Source organism: Terrapene carolina, unplaced genomic scaffold, assembly GCF_002925995.2.
Source record: "Terrapene carolina triunguis isolate 2854851 unplaced genomic scaffold, T_m_triunguis-2.0 Scaffold68, whole genome shotgun sequence".
Lineage (NCBI taxonomy): Eukaryota > Metazoa > Chordata > Testudines > Emydidae > Terrapene > Terrapene triunguis.
In genome coordinates this window covers 1,535,352-1,553,902 of record NW_020664419.1, presented here as the reverse complement: position 1 = coordinate 1,553,902, position 18,551 = coordinate 1,535,352, and the positions used below count along the sequence as shown (strand labels likewise).

The 18,551-nt window shown below is 42.0% G+C and overlaps 1 protein-coding gene across 1 annotated transcript in view; it reads left to right on the top strand.

Moving 5' to 3' along the window:
* TASOR2 (transcription activation suppressor family member 2) overlaps positions 1-18,551 on the top strand; it is a 67,283-nt gene that overhangs the window by 32,850 nt on the left and 15,882 nt on the right. The window contains exons 12-18 of the mRNA XM_026648587.2: positions 1,115-1,187; positions 1,292-1,366; positions 6,769-7,545; positions 8,556-8,792; positions 10,841-11,753; positions 14,116-14,659; positions 17,960-18,551. The exon at positions 17,960-18,551 is cut by the window's right edge and continues 2,696 nt beyond it. Of these exons, the coding sequence (XP_026504372.1) occupies positions 1,115-1,187; positions 1,292-1,366; positions 6,769-7,545; positions 8,556-8,792; positions 10,841-11,753; positions 14,116-14,659; positions 17,960-18,551 (3,211 nt within the window). The remainder of the gene's footprint in view (positions 1-1,114; positions 1,188-1,291; positions 1,367-6,768; positions 7,546-8,555; positions 8,793-10,840; positions 11,754-14,115; positions 14,660-17,959) is intronic.

The following is an 18,551-nucleotide window of genomic DNA, read 5'->3' as shown; positions in this document are numbered from 1 at the left end:
ACCTATTTTGTTCAATATAAATTTCTGAACTGTATTTTAAACTCTGATGTCTAATTAGAGTTTGGCTTTCCTCATCCTTCCTGCTTGCAGCCTTCAGACTGATAAGAAATGTCATTGTTTTATTTATTTGGACGTGCATTGTAATAACTTTGTGATTAACTTGGCTTTTATTCTTTTCCTGTACTGGTTCAAAACAACTATAAAATGTTTTAACATTAATTTGTTTAAACATTAATGAAATTATTTAATGTTTCTAAATTACTGTATTTTCATTGTGAATGTGGTTTTTTGACAGTTCCCATTTTATATTGCTGATATTAATAAGTCAAACGTATGTAATCTTTTATTTTCGCTTTAGTTTGGTGATGTGGGTGGAACTGTTAATTGTATGCTAGTAGGATACTGGAGTTTTATTTCGCTCCTACTCTTGGATTTATTTGGACACGTTTTTTTAGTTGTGATATATTTACAACTATTTCTTGTTAAGGTGCTTAGAGGCTTGTGGACCTGCGAGCCTCAAACTATGATGTCTTTTTAATTATTACGTACCTTTTGGATAAATAATATATTATTAAGAAATAAGGGGGAGTGGGTTAATTTGGGGGATTGATAATAGACTATATGGAAGATTTCATCTATGGGTCACTAGCTCAAATTGGCACAGGCTGGTACTGACTGAAACGTTTTTACCATCTGACTGTGGTTCATTGACCTCATCTATAAGAAATGAGTTGATCGTGCTGGTCTATTTCTTAGAGCAGTGGTTCTCAAAGCCGGTCTGCCACTTGTTCAGGGAAAGCCCCTGGCGGTCCTAGCCGGTTTGTTTACCTGCCGCGTCTGCAGGTTCGGCCGATCGCGGCTCCCACTGGCCGCGGTTCGCCGCTCCAGGCCAATGGGGGCTGCGGAAAGCGGCGCGGGCTGAGGGATGTGCTGGCCGCCCTTCCCGCTGAACTGTTGCCTCATCTCTAGAGGTGGTGCTGCTAAGATTTTGTTGAGACACATTGGTGGGGAAACCTGCAGTGCTGGTGACTATGCAGTATGTCTTTAGCGAGTAATGAATTTGCTTTAAAGGAAAAGAAAACACTCACTATAGTTTCATATGCACTTATTCTAGGCAATCATCAAATATTTACAAGATCAAGGGTTTCTTATTTTACTTACATCCTCTGCGTTAACAGGGGACAAAGGTAAGAATTTATTGTCTAAATAAATACTTCCCATTGTACGCCTTTTTTTAAATTGTAGAACACTCTTTTTTTTTATAAATAAACTGCATTTTCTTTTTTTACAGATTTTGACCTAGACGAGCCCATCAGTCTCCAAGCGTTGTTTTTATTCACTTCATCTAGATCAGTATGTTTCACAGGTAGGGTGTTCTGTTTGCATCTATTATCTGTGTGAAAATATTGAACCAATATAAAACATAGCATTTATATTTTGATTATATGATTCCCTTTAGGCCTCTTTGTTAGCAGATTCTAGAACTCTGATACTGATGGAATTATAAACAGTGGTTTACCTATTATAAATCTTTGAATGATATTCTCAGTAAGAACTAGAAGTTATCTAGGAGCTTTGTTGAGTAAAGCATTACTTACGTTTACTACTGATTGTGGTCTCTAAAATTTGCCTTTGGGGGATAGCTCAGTGGTTTGAGCATTGGCCCTCTAAACCCAGGGTTGTGAGTTCAATCTTTGAGGGGGCCACTTAGGGATCTGGGGCAAAATCAGTACTTAGTCCTGCTAGTGAAGGCAGGGGGCTGGACTCAATGACCTTTCGGGGTCCCTTGCAGTTTTAGGAGATAGGATATCTCCATATACTATATTATGTAAAAAAATCAAATGAATGGAAAATGAAGGTTGCAAATTTAAACACACATAAATCTTGAAATATAATATAATTTCAACTTCTTCGATGTTATATTCACATAACATTTTATATCTGTATATTAATTTTATACCATGCCTTTTAGAAGGTGATGGCATTAATGTGTAAAGTTTATTTATTTAATCATGTGAAAAAATGGTTATTCACTTTTTACTGCTCCACCTGCATTCTTTTCACTAATTCACCTCATTAGGGAATACGTCTAATATTGCAAACCTCTGAACAGTACAAAGCAAGCAGCAAATGGGGGTGCATATGACCGCACATCCCTCACACACACACACACCCATATCCTCTCTGGTGGCTCATAAGATACTGGGCTATAGATCTGTGTAATCCCAATGAACAGTAAAGCAATTTAAAGTCATGTGTTTAAAAATGTATTATAACTTTTCTCTTCCTCTAAGACCTGTAGAGTTCATTGCATAGTAACGAACGGTATGTCTACACAGCAAAAAAAGACTCTGGCTCTCAGGACTCATCCTGCGGGGTTAAAAATAGCCAGGTAGATGCTTGGGCTAGATCCCAGGCTGCAAGACCCTCCCCTGTCACCGGGTTTCAGAGCCCGGACTCCAGCCCAGGGCCAAACGTGTAAGCTGCTATTTTTAGCATTGCAGCGTGAGCCCAAGTTAGGTGACCCAGGCTCTCAGACTCGCTGCCATAGGCTTTTTTCTTGCTGTGACGATGTATCGTAACGCGACTAACTGGACTGTACAGTTGGAAGGATGCAAAAAATCGTAGCACTAAAAATGTTGCAATTCTAAAATAGTTTCTGAAACAACTTTTTCTTTTAAACATATGGAATGTAATACATGGTGCTGGTAGAAAAGTTGTATTTGCTTCTCCTTATAAATGACCTGTATAACTTTTGGCTTTGTTTTTGGTGATTCATCTTAAACTCAAGCCAGTACAACATTAGATCAACACACACTATCAGGTTTTTTATTCTGTTCTTGTTTTAGTGATTATTTGAATTGTGCTGACAATGTGCTTCAGTGCCATATAGCACACAAATAAAAATAAACCAGGCCTTAAAGAGCTCATAATTTAGAAAGTAGACAGGACCCAATTGGAAATCCAGACGTGGGGGGAGTTTAGCTTGTATTTATAATTTGAACTAAGCTATAAACTCTCTTCCTTCGGGCAATTGTGGCAGAAAAAGGTGCTTAAAAGTACACCTCTACCCCGATATAACACGACCCGCTATAACATGAATTCGGATATAACGCCGTAAAGCAGTGCTCCGGGGGGGCGGGGCTGCACAATCCGCCGGATCAAAGCAAGTTCGATATAACGTGGTTTCACCTATAACGCGGTAAGATTTTTTGGCTCCCGAGGACAGCGTTATATCGGGGTAGAGGTGTAATTTGGATGAAAAGACGATTGTAGCTTGGCACACTGCTTTGGGAACGGCATTCCATGCATAGGGTGGGAGGAGACATACGGAGACGGATGTGAGAGAAGGAAATCACAGAAAATGGCAGAACAACAAGGGGGAAATGTGATAGCAGACAAGATCCAAGATGTAGCCTGGGGCAGAATTATGGATAGCTTTGAAGATGAATGTGAGAATTTTAAACTTGATGTGTCTCCAAAGGGAAGCTACTGGAGAGATTCAGAATGGGGAGTGAGATGGTCAGTCTGTCAAGGAAGATCATTTTGATGGCCATATTTTGGAGAGACGAGAATGGGGATGATGTCGGTGTCACTGAGGCCAGAGGGGAGGATTTTGCTGTAGTCAAGGCAGGAAATGATTGGAGCCCAGCGCTGCCCAGATGAATGGGGCAGAAAGGACAGAGCTTTGATGTGTGGTGGAGAATGAAGTGGCAGGGTTTGAGCACAGCGTGGATGTGGGCAGGAGTTTGCCATTACTTCCTGGTTCCAAGCCAGGAAAAGAGGGAAGAGGAGAGGATAATGTATAGTAATTAGAGCAGGGGTAGGCAACCTATGGCCCGTGTGCGGAAGGCGGTGCGCGAGCTGATTTTCAGTGGCACTCACACTGCCGGGTCCTGGTCACCGGTCCGGGGGGCTCTGCATTTTAATTTAATTTTAAATGAAGCTTCTTAAACATTTTAAAAACCTTATTTACTTTACATACAACAATAGTTTAGTTATATATTATAGACTTATAGAAAGATACCTTCTAAAAACGTTAAAATGTATGACTGGCACGCAAAACCTTAAATTAGAGTGAATAAATGAAGACTCGGCACACCACTTCTGAAAGGTTGCCGACCCCTGAATTAGAGTATTAATTATATTACAGTTCTTAAATTATTTTGATGGTGTATTTTCAATTAGATTGCACTGTAGGATTTTAATATTTAGTAGCTTCCAGTTGTTGGTTTCAACAGGGCTCCTTTTTAGGTTGCTGTTTAATTTCAGTTTATCTGAATGAGCTATTGTAGACCTGTGTTAACCCAGTTCAAATCTTGCTTTCCTGCCAGAACTGGACTTTCTCCTTCCCAGTGTTAAAAATAACGTTGTTATAGACTCTCTCCTAGCTCTGAGGGGAAGAGTGGAGAGCCTTTTGGTTGGCTCTGTACTGTGGTTTTGTGAGACTATAAAGATAGCAAGATGGAAAAGGGGAAAAGCAGGAAGGGCAAAGGGAGAGGAGGAGAGAGGTGGGCACTGAATTTACTCAGTTGCTGTTTCTCACTTTAGAATTCTAAGAATTAATAGTCATGCCAACTATACACATACAATGATGGGGGATAAATTGGTTATTACCACTCAAGAAAGAGATCTTGGGTAGTTCTCTGAAAACATCCACTCCATGTGCAGCGGCTGTTAAAACAGCGAACAGAATATTGGGAATCATTAAGAAAGGGGTAGATAATAAGACAGAAAATATCATATTGCCTCTATATAAACCCGTGATATGCCCACATCTTGAATACTGCTTGCAGATGTGATCGCCCCTTCTCAAAAAAGATATATTGGAATTGGAAAAGGTGCAGAGAAGGGCAACAAAAATGATTAGGGGTATGGAATGGTTTCCATATGAGGAGAGATTAATGAGACTGGGACTTTTCAGCTTGGAAAAGAGGTGACTAAGCGGGGGGGTATGATTGAGGTCTATAAAATCATGACTGGTGTGGAGAAAGTAAATAAGGAAGTGTTATTTACTCCTTCTCATAACACAAGAACTAGGAGTCACCCAATGAAATTAATAGGCAGCAGGTTTAAAACAAACTAAAGGATGTATTTCTTCACACAAGGCACAGTCAACCTGTGGAATTCTTTGCCAGAGGATGTTGTGAAGGCCAAGACTACAACAGGGTTAAAAAAAGAACTAGATAAGTTCATGGAGGACAGGTCCATCAATGGCTATTAGCCAGGATGGGCAGGGATGGTGTCCCTAGCCTCTGTTTGCCAGAAGCTGGGAATGGGTGACAGGGGATGGATCACTTGATTACCTGTTCTGTTCACTCCCTCTGGGGCACCTGGCATTGGCCACTGTCAGAAGACAGGATACTGGGTTAGATGGACCTTTGGTCTGACGCAGTACGGCCATTCTTATGCCCTTGAAGATCTGAGGGTTAAAGGCTTTGAAAATTAACAGTGTCTATTGTGAGCTTACCTGAGGGTTTGTCTACACCGCATTTGGCAGCAAGCCTCCCATCCCTGGTCAACAGACTTGGGCTTGCAGGGCTGGTGCTAATGCTCTAAAAATAGCTTAGTAAAGAGCACTTTGAAGTTTCGGCTCAAGTTGGCGCTTGGGCTCTGAAGCCCACTCAATGTGAAGAATGTAGGGTAAGTGTAACATGATTGGGATTGCTCAACCCAGCGAGCAACTGTGCTACTGCATTCTTGAACAAGCAACGGGCAGCAGAGCGGCACGGCTGGGAGCCTTGCTAAGAGTGACATATGTCAATCAAGACTTGTGCTTACAAGGGCTTGGGTTGCAGTTGTGAGATTGCAGCAGGCTAAATAATGAAGCAGGTTGCACAAATGGTGCATCTGGAAAAACCCGGCAAGCCATGTCTGACATTGGTTATTCATGGAAAGGGTGTGGTTGAAAAACATCTGACTCTATGCTCAAATTAATTCCCTCGAACAGCAGGGACACTTAACAAATGGAGATCCGTACCTTCAGCAAGACATCTGTTTCCCTAACGTTGAAGACAATGGGTGGTAAAATTCTGGCCGCATTGAAGTCAATGGTAAAACTCCCATTGTCTTTAATGGGGCCAGGATTTCACCCAGTGTGTCCAGATGAGAGTAGCATTCTGGCATTATTATTATTTATTTGTATTACTATAGCACGTCCTGTTTATACCCTCTTTTCCCTGTTCTGCACAACATGCGATATGTCTTTTGTTTAGTAGAACTGTAGTTTCTAAGCCAATTACTTTCTCCAGCAGTCTGCATAATAAAGATGCAAATACTTTTGAAGGCAGCATCTAAACATGGAGATAAACAGCACAGGCCAACCCCCGTTAACTGAATTTTGAGATATCTCAAATTTTAAATTGGTCTGGAACCAGAAATTCATTTATTCACACCTCTGTTTATCCCAACATTTCAGATTTCCTTGGAAACATTCAGATAACTGAATTTGATCTGTGTATGATATGTAATGTTACACTCTTTTCTCTAAAGCCTCTGGAATAACTTGCACAACGGGGCAAGCTAATGAAAGAGTATTAGCTTAGAATTTCTTTTTTGACTCTGAGGAGTCTAGTCTATGTTTGTTATCCACGTGGAACTCTCCTTATCTTTAGCAGGAGTTAAAAGCATCCATCAAAGTGAGGAGAATGTTTTGGGGATAACTTTTTGTGTGTTTTTCAGACCTTTAACGTTACTTTAGCATTGATATGTTTGTGTGTCTGCGTGATTATATTGTTATATTATTGAAGTACTTTTTTTTCTCTTCAGTAAAAAATCAAGAATTGAACGGTGAAAATGAACTCAACGAGATCTCTTTAAAAGTAACTTCTATTTTGCCTGGCCTTCGCTATGCCATACAGGAAGCTACAACATGTCCACCTGAGGCGGGAATCCATTCCAGCATTTTGGTTAAGCGGTACTTCCAGAAATTTGCAAAACTTGATAAAAATTCACTTGCAGCTTCTGGCAGAAATGACAATTTGCCCCTTTCTTGTGATCTATCACCAAATAAGTCTGAAAGTGTTTCTCCTTCTGAAAAATGCCAAAAACAGTCATTTTCCCAACTGCAGTCTTACATTTCTGACCCCAGCAGCTATTCTTTGGAAATGTCCGTGGCCTTAGACTGTTTGGCGGGCAATCCTCAGTCCCTGTGCGGCATTTCTGATGCTGACTTTTCTTTCGTTTTGCCACCGGACTCTGTGCTTCCTGACATAGCAGCAGAGATACGAGTTGAAACTGAAAAACCTAAGAATACTCCAGAATTGAACCAGTTCCAGGAAGATACCAAGATAGAAATGAACCCAGCAGGTAATCTGAAGATGCAGCAGAATAAGAGGAAATCCAGCAGAGCCCTTGTGACTAGCACAAAGAAGAAATGGGCCCCTTTGAAAATTCTTTCTGTGGTGGACAGCAACAGAAAAGGGACCAAAAAGAAAAAGATGAATGTTTCTTTTCCTTTCCCCAAAAAACAAGGACTCACAACAAATTCTAATGAACCCACACTTAAATTAGCAAATTTGCAGTTTCCACATAAAAGGAAAAGAGGTAAGCACCATATAAACCAACTAGCTCAAAAAAACCTATCATATATAATCCATGTCTGAAGTTTAAAACTCTATCACAATTGTCTTACCTTGTTTGTGTGCTGGTATACTTAAGGAACACCACTCGATTCCTGCCTTGGGTGAGAATGTTAACAATAATAATAAACAGGTTTCAATATCTCAAGCAGGTAGATCAGTTGCTGGGTCATCACTTGTTGCTAGTTGATTGAAAAACTTCCTTTCGTGGTTTTCCTTCTGGCTTCCTTACAGGGGACTCTCATTCTCACTATGACCCTGATGACACTAGGTGAAAACACATGGTGATAAACTTGCAGCCAAAATGCCTTGGGCATACAAAGCCATTGTCATACATGTCCACACACAACAGTCGTTCCAGACGTTTTACAAGTGTTGTTTGTATCAGTAGCTGCAACATCTGGAGCTGGTCTTTAGTTCGGGTTGGGCTGAATTCGTGCAGTCTACAATGGTTTCTCCCCCATGTGGATTGGAAACAATGAGTATGGCTGCACCTGTTCAACTGACATGCCAAACTCCTTCCTGCACTGCGCTGCCTTCCATTTGGCAGTTACCCAAAAGCTTCTGCTCCTGGCAACAGTTCTGAGCAATAAGAGACAAGCGCTCAGAAGCCAGTTGGGATGCTAAACAAATACATCTAGGCTTTACATCTAGGTGTGCCAAGCTGGAGGAGTACAGTAACTTATCATACAGGACCTGATCAAGTGTTGATTCTTGGACAGTGAAAGTGTTGAGAAATAGTGCACGAATAAGATTGTGAATGGAAGCTTAAATTTTAATAAGCATTTGCTGGTTACTTTCAATCATATACTGTACTCCTCTTTATAAAATCAAACATTTAAACCAATTGTCATCAGGATTGTGTTGTCACCAGTGCTTACTTGTCAGCAGTATCTTTTACTATTGAAACTAGTGTTTCTTTAAAAAAAAATGTTTTTAACTAACCCCCTTTAAAAAGACCTTTCTTTATCCAAGGTGCTGAGGTACTGTCTGCAGAATTTGTACACAGAACACAATCTGAGCCTATAACGAAAGGAACTTCTTCGCCTGAAGATATTAGTTTGGATACCAAGAAACCAAGGAAACCGAAGCAACCAGATGAAAAAAATGTTCAGACTTCTGAGAAAGTCGCAAAGCAAACCAAAAGTAAGACAATAAAAACCGTCCCTAAAGGGAGCTGTAAGCCGAAAGCCATAAAGCAATTGGAACCTGGTAAGAATGTTGTTCTTTGTGTAACTTTTCGTCTAAAATATGAGGGCTCTGATGAATATCTGATTTGATTTGTAAATAGTTCCGGCCTCTTTGAGACACTTCGTACTCACTCAGATAGCAAGCCTGGAAAATGTGCAGTTCTCTGATCATTCAAACTGCCCTTTTCACATCTCAGAATCGTTCATGCTTTTAAACTGCTTTAAGGCAAATTGTGTAATGTGTCTTATAAGCCCAATTTATATTTGGCACCTGACCAGATTTTTAGCTTATTACACTATCCATCCAGTGCTTTTCAAAATAGTGAAATTGCCACAACCCAAAAGAATAAACGAGAGAGAGTTTAAAAAGCAGCGTGGAAAGCCTGTTGATACAGCATGTGCAAATGTTGGCTTGCAAAGACTCTCTGTCTACAACTGAGAACTAGTATTAAAGTGCCAAAATAAATGATGGAACAGGAAAGCCCTTACATTTTTTAAACTCAGCATGTTTTACAACATCCTTCTCTGGATCTCTCTGTCTCCAGTCTTGCTTTCTCTCTGGCCCCTTTGCCAAGTGGCGAGGAGGTTTTGGAGAGTAATCTCATTCCCTGGACTCAAATTATGAATCGTTATTCTTTTACTCCAGACCATAAAAAATAAGCCGTGCTGTCTGTGGTGTAAGCAATATACTTCATTCAGCGTTTGTTAGATTAGCATTCTTCTCCCGCCTGTGGACTGGCTGTGGCGGCGGTGAGGTGGCATCTCAAGGCTGAGCCCCGAGCCCCTCCAGTGTCTTGTTTATGTCCTCAGAGGGGACATCCTGTTGTTTTGGTTCGGTTACACAATACGTAGGTATGTACTATTTTAGGGAAAGAAGCTGGGAGCAGAGTCCCAGCGTGTGCCAAAAAAAAGGGAAAATGTTTAGAAAGAAGAAAAACACAACTTAAATGCCTTGCTACAGAGCCAGCGCTTAGCCCCCAGGACACTATACAGAGCTTATCTTTCCATGGCTTTGCATGAAGAGTGGGAAGGGATATTTTTTGTACTGTTTTTTATTATGCGTCTACTTTATGTAAGGTTATATAATTTTTGTATTGTTTTTCTATGCACACGCCCAGGGATATGGTGGTGGGTGCATTTTAAACATTGGGAAAATAAATAAATATTCCTGACGCTCTGGAGTTTTGTGTCACTGGCTGACTTCCAGAGGGCACCCTAATTGTGCCTGGGTCTGTATAAAATGCAGTCTTTGAGATGCATGTATCTGTATTATGCACTTCAAAGAACTGATTATGCACTACTTGGAAGCATGCATCAATGGGATTTGTTTCCTCTTTTTAAAGACTTTACAAACTATGTGGAGAATTAAAAGCAAACCACTGTTAATGCAACGTGAAGATTGCAAATTAAAATGAAAAAAGAGAGGAAGTGTAAAAGTAAGGTTCACAGAGCCGTTACATTCTATATATGTAGTATTTTTCCTTACTGGCTGGATTGTTTAAATGTATACTTGAATATACACCTCTACCTCAATATAACGCTGTCCTCGGGAGCCAAAAAATCTTACCGCGTTATAGGTGAAACCGCGTTATATCGAACTTGCTTTGATCCTCCGGAGTGCGCAGCCCCGCCCCCCCGGAGCACTGCTTTACTGCGTTATATCCGAATTCGTGTTCTATCGGGTTGCATTATATCGGGGTAGAGGTGTATACGGTATGTGCTTGTGCTCAAGTTAAGGTTCTGTTACATTGTAAACTCACAGCCTCTCTCTGTATGTACAGCTCCTTGCACAACAGAGCCCCAATCCTACAATGCTACTGTAACAATAATAATAGCAAAATTAACTTTTGTATTTCTTGAACTTTATTTTAAATTTGCAAACTTACCATTCAATAAATATCTTTTTACTTGCAAACGGGGTATATTTGATGTGGAAATAATTGAGAAGTAATAATCCCATGATGCCATTTTGGACAGTCACTTTTAAGAGCAGAACCCTACTTTAAGTATTTCTCATGATAGAAATCTGTGGTTCAGTATATATTATCTGATTTTATTTTTCTTATGCAGTAAGGAAAGAGACTTTGTCACTGTCATCAAATGAAATTCCATCAGAAAGTCAAGGGACAGTCAGTGGTGCAAATGAGACTTACACACAAAGTGTTACTGCTCAAGATGTCAACCTGACTCTGAAAGGAAGTAACTGTGAATCACATGGGTTGAATTTGTTGGCTGATCTAGCTCTGAGCTCTTGCATTCCTCCACTTGGTCATAAAGATAGTAGAGTTGCCTCTTCTTATGACCTGTCAAAAGAGCGACGCTCTCTTCGGAAAAGGAAGCCTTCGCGAATTGCTTCAGATCATGAATACCACAGGGTGGATAAACATCTAAAGGGAGGATCCTCTTCTAGCAAAACAGAGAATCAGAAACTTCCTTCTCCTGCAAAATCTGATTTAAGAAAAGACTCAGCTGCTATCCCAAGAGATAAAAGCCCTGTAATTTCCAGCAAGAAGAATGGCACAAGCCCTAACTCTGCAAAAGCCCGGCCATTGCTTTCCAAGGAGGTGCTAGATACTTTAGATGTGAACAAGCATTCTTCTGTTGTCTCTGAGCACTCTTACGCCTCACAGACGTCAGAACATTCTAAAAAACACACCCTCCCAAAAGGAGCACAGGGTCCTGCTGCCTTCAGAAATGGAGCTAAAAGTGCTAACTCGGGTCCTCTGGTTGGGAAAGTTCTGCCTTTCCGGCATCAGCAGAACAATACTCATACGCAGAAGCCATTTGACGACTTGGTAGTAAAACGCAGAAGAGGTGTCCTTTCTTCCAGGTTGAAGGAAGACTTCTCCAAGTCTCACACAGTGAAGAGCTGTGATGGAGCTGTTACAGTGACATATCAATGGGAAGCTGACTACCTCTTCAATTTAGATAGCAAATACACCAACAATTCTTTAGAGAAAACTGTAATTCGTGCTCTGCATGGGTAAGTGGCTCAGTGGTGGGTAAATTTCTTGCCCTAACTTCTCTACAGTACTTCTGGAGCACTGTTGAAAAGAGGTTTCTTTGGCCTGCTCTACACTACAGAGGTAGGTTGACAAAAGGCAGCTTATGTCGACCTAACTATGTCAGTGTCTATGCTACAGCCTTGCTCCTGACAATGTAAGGGCCCTACTACACCAACATAATAACTAGGGAAGTCAATTAATCGCAGTTACCTCACGCAATTAACTCAAAAAAATTAATCGCGATTTAAAAAATGAATTGCAGTTTTAATCGCACTGTTAAATAATAGAATACCAATTGAAATTTATTACCTATTTTTGGATGTTTTTCTACATTTTCAAATATATTGATTTAAATTAGAACACAGAATACAAAGTGTACAGTGCTCACTTTATATTATTATTTTTATTACAAATATTTGCACTGTAAAAATGATAAACAAAAGAAATAGTATTTTTCAATTCACCTCATACATGTACCATAATGCAATCTCTTTATCGTGAAAGTGCAACTTACAAATGTAGATTTTTTTTGCTACATAACTGCACTCAAAAACAAAACAATGTAAAACTTTAGAGCCTACAAGTCCACTCAGTCCTACTTCTTGTTCAGCCAATTGCTAAGACAAACAAGTTTGTTTACATTTACGGGATATAATGCTGCCTGCTTCTTATTTACAATGTTACCTGAAATTGGGAACAGGTGTTCGCATGGCACTTTTGTAGCTGGCATTGCAAGGTATTTAAGTGCCAGATATGCTAAACATTCGTATGCCCCTTCATGCTTCGGCCACCATTCTAGGGGACATGCTTCCATGCTGATGACGCTCGTTACAAAAAAAAAGTGTTTAATTAAATTTTGACAGAACTCCTTGGGGGAGAATACTATGTCTCCTGCTCTGTTTTACCCACTTTCTGCCATGTATTTCAGTCTTGGTTGATGACCAAGCACATGTTGTTCCTTTTAAGAACACTTTCACTGCAGATTTCACAAAACGCAAAGAAGGTACCAATGTGAGATTTCTAAAGAGAGCTACAGCACTCAACCCAAGGTTTAAGAATCTGAAGTACCGTCCAAAATCGGAGAGGGACGAGGTGTGGAGCATGCTTTCAGAAGTCTTAAAAGAGCAACATTCTGATGCGGAAACTACAGAACCCGAACCATCAAAAGAGAAAATCAACGTTCTGCTGGTGGCGTCTGACTCAGATTATGAAAGTGAACATGCATCGGTCTGCACTGCTTTGGATCATTATTGAGCAGAACCCGTCATCAGCATGAACACATGTCCCCTGGAAAGGTGGTTGAAGATGAAGGGACATATGAATCTTTAGTGCATCTGGCATGTAAATAACTTGCAATGCCGGCTACAACAGTGCCATGCGAACGCCTGTTCTCACTTTCAGGTGACATTGTAAACAAGAAGCGGGCAGCATTATCTCCTGCAAATGTAAACAAATGTTTGTTTACATTGTTTGTCTGAGCGATTGGCTGAATAAGAAGTAGGACTGAGTGGACTTGTAGGCGCTAAAGTTTTACATTTGTTTTATTTTTGAACGCAGTTTGGTTTTTTTACATAATTCTACATTTGTAAGTTCAACTTTCATGATAAAGAGATTGCACCACAGTACTTGTATGAGGTGAATTGAAAAATACTATTTCTTTTGTTTTTTACAGCACAAATATTTGTAATAAAAATAAATATGAAGTGAGCACTGTACACTTTATATTCTGCGTTATAATGGAAATCAATGTATTTGAAAATATAGAAAACATCCAAAATATTTAAATAAATAGTATTCTATTGTTCTTCAACAGCGCAATTAATCACGATTAATTTTTTTAATCGCTTGACAGCCCTAATAATAACTCCACCTCTACGAGAGGCGTAGGGCTTGTGTCGGTGTAGTTAGGGTGAGGCAGCATCTGTGTAGACACTGCGTTCCTTACATTGGCTGCTGGCTAGCTTGTACATTTCATGGCTCTCCTGGGGCTTTGAAATTGACAAGAATACCAGCTCCCCCAGGGGAGGTCTCAGCTCCAAGCCAGGCTGCTACCCAGGCTCCCACAGGGAGCACGGCAGCCGACCAGACTCTGGTCAGATTCCTCCCGGCTGGTGTCCACAGCCAATGAATTGAAAATCCGAAACTATAGCCACTGATTTATGGCTACAAATTCCACCCTTTTCCAGACAAGGAAAAACAAAAACAAACAACCACCTAGTTTATAATTTAGACCTCTGCTAAGAACTCCCTGCATTTGAGACTTCTGAATCCATTGAGCTGATGTGAATTAATTTTGCACAACCAGCTAGAGAAATTACGTTTATTTGTTTTCCCCTCCAGGCCCTGGGACCCTGATATACCCGATGATGTGGAAGAAATGAAGCTTATACTTCACATGTGGGTAGCTCTGTTTTATAGCAAACCAAACAAATTCCTAAGCAGTACGAGAAAGGTGGTAGAGCACAGTAACCCTGAAAAATATGTATCAATAAACAGTAGCCTGGATGCTTTTGAATTAGGTGATGACTGTGAAGGAGCTTTTGATCTAGAAAAGTGCCCTGCAGACTCTCAGTCTGAGGCCAATCAGACTTCCAGCACTACTCTGGATCCTTTTGAATTAAGCAATGACTGTGAAGGAGCTTTCGGCTTGGAAACATGTCCTGCAGATTCTCAGTCTGAGGTCAATCAGGTTTCCAGCAGTATCCACAGCACAGAATCGTATTCCTCTGAGCAACTGCTTTCTTGTGACGAACCGTCATCCACGAGTTGCATAAAGACCTTTTCAAACGACGCCTGCCGTGATCCGAGCAGCCCGCCTTTGAAGGATGGGCCACAAGAGGTGATTATCGATGGATGCGTAGATCTCGTCCAGGCGTTCAGTAAGGTAAGATGATGGATTTCAGTTGGTACCGTAATGTAAGAAATACAACACGGGGAAGACATAGGGAGTGTTTGTAACAAACACCTGCCTCCAAGGCCCATACTAAGTAATGTAAAAAGGGGGCACAAGAGGGCCTTGTTTCCCTTGCTCCTTCTGCTGGGTTCATAGACTATCAGTGTGCATGGGAGCTGGAAGTAGCTGTATCCATCCCTGTGAGGGGAATGTTGTCACAACAGTGAATCTGTTGATGGAGAGGAAGGTAACAGAGTGCGGAGGAATGTGAGGAGTCCTGAAGGCTCTGGGCATGCCCTGCAGGTGGGAGCTAATCATATGGTAGATTCCACGGATTAGCAACCCTTCTGTTGCCAGCAAAAGGTTGCCATTATCCAGCAATTGCTAATAAGTGGCAGGCAGGTTTGTACAGCAGCAGTCCGGGAAGGAAACACAGGGATGAGCGTTCCCTGACTGTAGCCCTGCAAACCTGCCTACAGACAGGGCAGCAGCAGGGAGGGGAGCTGCTGGGCTTTCTAAGGGGAGCAGGGGTGCTGGGGGCCTGCACCCTACCTCTCCCTGCATTCTCCACCATCCCAGCGCTTCGTGCAGTCCCCCCAGCAGGGTGCAGCCTGGAGAGTGCAAGGAGAGGTACTCTGGTATCCAGGCTGCACCCTCCGCCCTTCCCCTTACTACTGCCCTGCCCACTGCCTCCCCTCCCAGCCTGCAGCCCTGCCCACAGCCCCTTACCTCCGGCGTGGTCCCTGCGTGCCAGCAGGTTTGCCGGGTTGCAGCCCACAAGGAAGTGCGGTGACAGACTGAGCATCAGCTGCAGGCAGGTTTGCGGGGGCGGGGTTGGGGGGGCAACCAGAGCAGGCACCCAGCACTTCCTTCCCTGACTGCAGCTGCACAAGTCTGCCTGCAGTGCGGCCATTCTTAAAGTAAAAAAAAAAAATGTTGCTCATAAGCAGCCTGCCGATGCCAACATCCGAACTCCATTATCATTGATGTTCATGGGATGGGGTCCTGGGGATAGTTCCCAGCAATATGTTGCCATTAAGCAGACGTTGCTAATACCAGGATTCTATTAAGTGGAATCCACTGGACTTAGAGCACTCCTGACAGGCAGTCAAGTCCCCCGTTCAGGCCTCAGTTTCTCCTAGAGTCTCTCCTGACATCACGGACACCTAGGCAGAGGCTGGGAGCGTGTTCGCCCCGATTTTCATTGCTTAGACCCTAATTAAGCTGTTAGCTGTTGCACATGAAGCACTGTGGACCCTGATGAACTCATGACCTGGCTGCCAAATGAGGACAGATTGGCAGAAGGCGTGTGGGTGATGTTTTTGTTCCTTTTTAAGTCTATAGAGGCTGATTTCAGGATCATAAACCATCCTTTAAAAAAAAAATAAAAAGCTTTACAGGGCCTCTTTAAGCTGACCGGCGTTTCAGTCCTTCGTTCATTCACTGCTGAGACAAAACTGCAAGTGGCTTGAGACTTGCTTACTTGAGAGGCACCCTATCTCCCCATGGGATACGGCCACGTTGTGCTCAGCCAATGGAGTCCCCATCTGTTTATAAGTACTCTGCCCAGACATTCTCCATTCATGAAGGCCCTTTGTGTTTGGAATTCACTCACCCTCAGTCCAATATAGCTGGACTTTGTTGTCCCCTTGCAAAGGCTGTCTGTTTGCAGCGGTGTTTTGGGCTGGGGGGTAGGGGTGGGGACGGGGACGGTGGTTTAACTGTTGAGGTTGGGATAGCTTGTTATGTTTGGGGTGGGGGGTCTCTCTAGGGTGTGTGTCATGGGGTATGGCTGCCCTGTAATGCCCCCTACTGGCCGAGCATGGCACTCCCTGCGTCAGTTTCCTTCCCCAGGGTTGGTATCCTCGGCCTTCCAGACACCAGTCTGTGCTGGAGATGTGGCGTAGCCCTCTGGGCAAGTCACTAATAAACATAACCTGTTCCATGGTAGCAAAAGTCCAAACTGCAAAGATCCAAACAAACCAAAGGGTTCTTCTGCCCTTCAGGGCGTCTCTTCAGCCCACCCTGTGGGCCCTGTTCCCAACCTGTTTCTGGGCTACCTTTTGATAGTCTTTTCGGCTTTGGGATAGAGCACCCAGCCCCTAGACTGGGTCTCCTGGAGTATCTTGAACAAATTGCGAAACTATAGAATGGGGTCCCCTTTTGCATTTTAAAGGACGTACCAAAGGTTTTTAATACACGTTTAGTATTGTACTATAAATTTAGAAGTACTTTGGGAGGAACCCAAGGGCTTGTCTACATGGTGGGATAATGTGTTCTATGGGGGTGCGATTTCTACAGCTCACGAATGTCTTGCACAGTAATTGGTCCATACAGTGTGTAGACCCTGCTCGGTCTACATCATACTACTTTTATCCACCGGGGCTTGTTTACATGGTAGGGTAATGGGCTTTCCAGGGGAGTGATTACTAAAGCAAGCTAACATGTTGCACATTAACTGGTCCATGTAGACCCTGCTGGTGTGCTTTAACATAGTGCTGTTTGAAACAGTACTGCATTAAAGCGCACCAGCAGGCTCTACACAGACCAATTAATGTACAACACATTAGTGTGCTTTAGAAATCACTCCCCTGGAGAGCCTATTACCCCACCAGGTAATCAAGCCCCACGTGGACAAAAATCAAAGCTTTTACAGCCAAATTCAGCTCTCAGATTAATGTAAACAGTTTCTGTTGATTTCACTATTTCTTGTACTGCAATAGCACCCAGAGGCCATAATTGGGATCAGGAACCTATTATGCTCGGTGTTGTACAAATGTAAGAGGCAGTTCCAGGCTCCAAAGAACTTACATCTAATTCCAGACAAGACGCAATAAGGGAGAGTAAAGTTGGAAAGAGAGGACGAAGGTGGTAGAGATAAGAGTGTGAGGTTAGATTAGCTATATGCACCATGAGATGGTTTCAAGGCAGTTTTTTATAAAATAAATATTAAAATACAAATAAACAAAACAGAAAATCAGGAATTCCTACTTGCCATCTCCCTAGCTGTTGTTAGCTGCCAACATCCTATAAGTATGACAGAAGAAGCAGATGTTGAGGGGGAATTGGAAGGATAGGGGACATGAATGGGCTCATTTGTCTATTTTGAAGACAGAGTTTGGCAGTAAAATGTTTGGGATGTGAATTTAAAATAATTTCTCTAGGGTTTTTAAACAAGATTGGCTTATGAAAGTTTGAGGATTTAAAAAGATAGATCTCTGCAACTGGAGAATGTTTCTCTTCCTACATTTGTCTTTCTCAGTAGTTGAATTTCGAACTTTGTAATTTCAGGTGGATGAAGAGAAGAGTGAAAGAGAGGAATTGCTGGACCCTGTAATTTCCATCAGTAGCTCTACCTGCAGCCCTTCTGGTAAACCCAGCGATACAAGGATAAGACCTGAAGAATTTTCCACTGATGACCCCGAAGAAGCACACCAAGCCCTTGATTTAAGTAAAGTTTCACAGAGTGACTCTGCGTTTTCACAGACTGAATTTTCAGAGAAGCAGGGAAATGAACAGCCAGCGATTATTAGTGATGATACTGTCATTTCCGAGGAAAGGAAGACACTGGACAACATCACTCTCTCTGCAGAGGATAAAGACCGTTGCCAGGCTGGTGGTGATGAATCACGACATCTCTGTGAAGCAATTCAATTAGAAGGGACTATGAAGAGCACAGAACATGATAGCCCTTGTGGAAAAGGGAGAGAAGCGTATGATCCATTAGAAAACCCGGGAGAGGAGGAGGAGGAGGAAGATTTTGACTATGAAAGTATAAATGTAGAACCAATTGATTTAGCACTTTCTGAAAGTAATGATGCAGATCTGGAACATGAAGATATGGACCAGGATCCAATCAATTTAGTACTTCCTAAGGAAATTT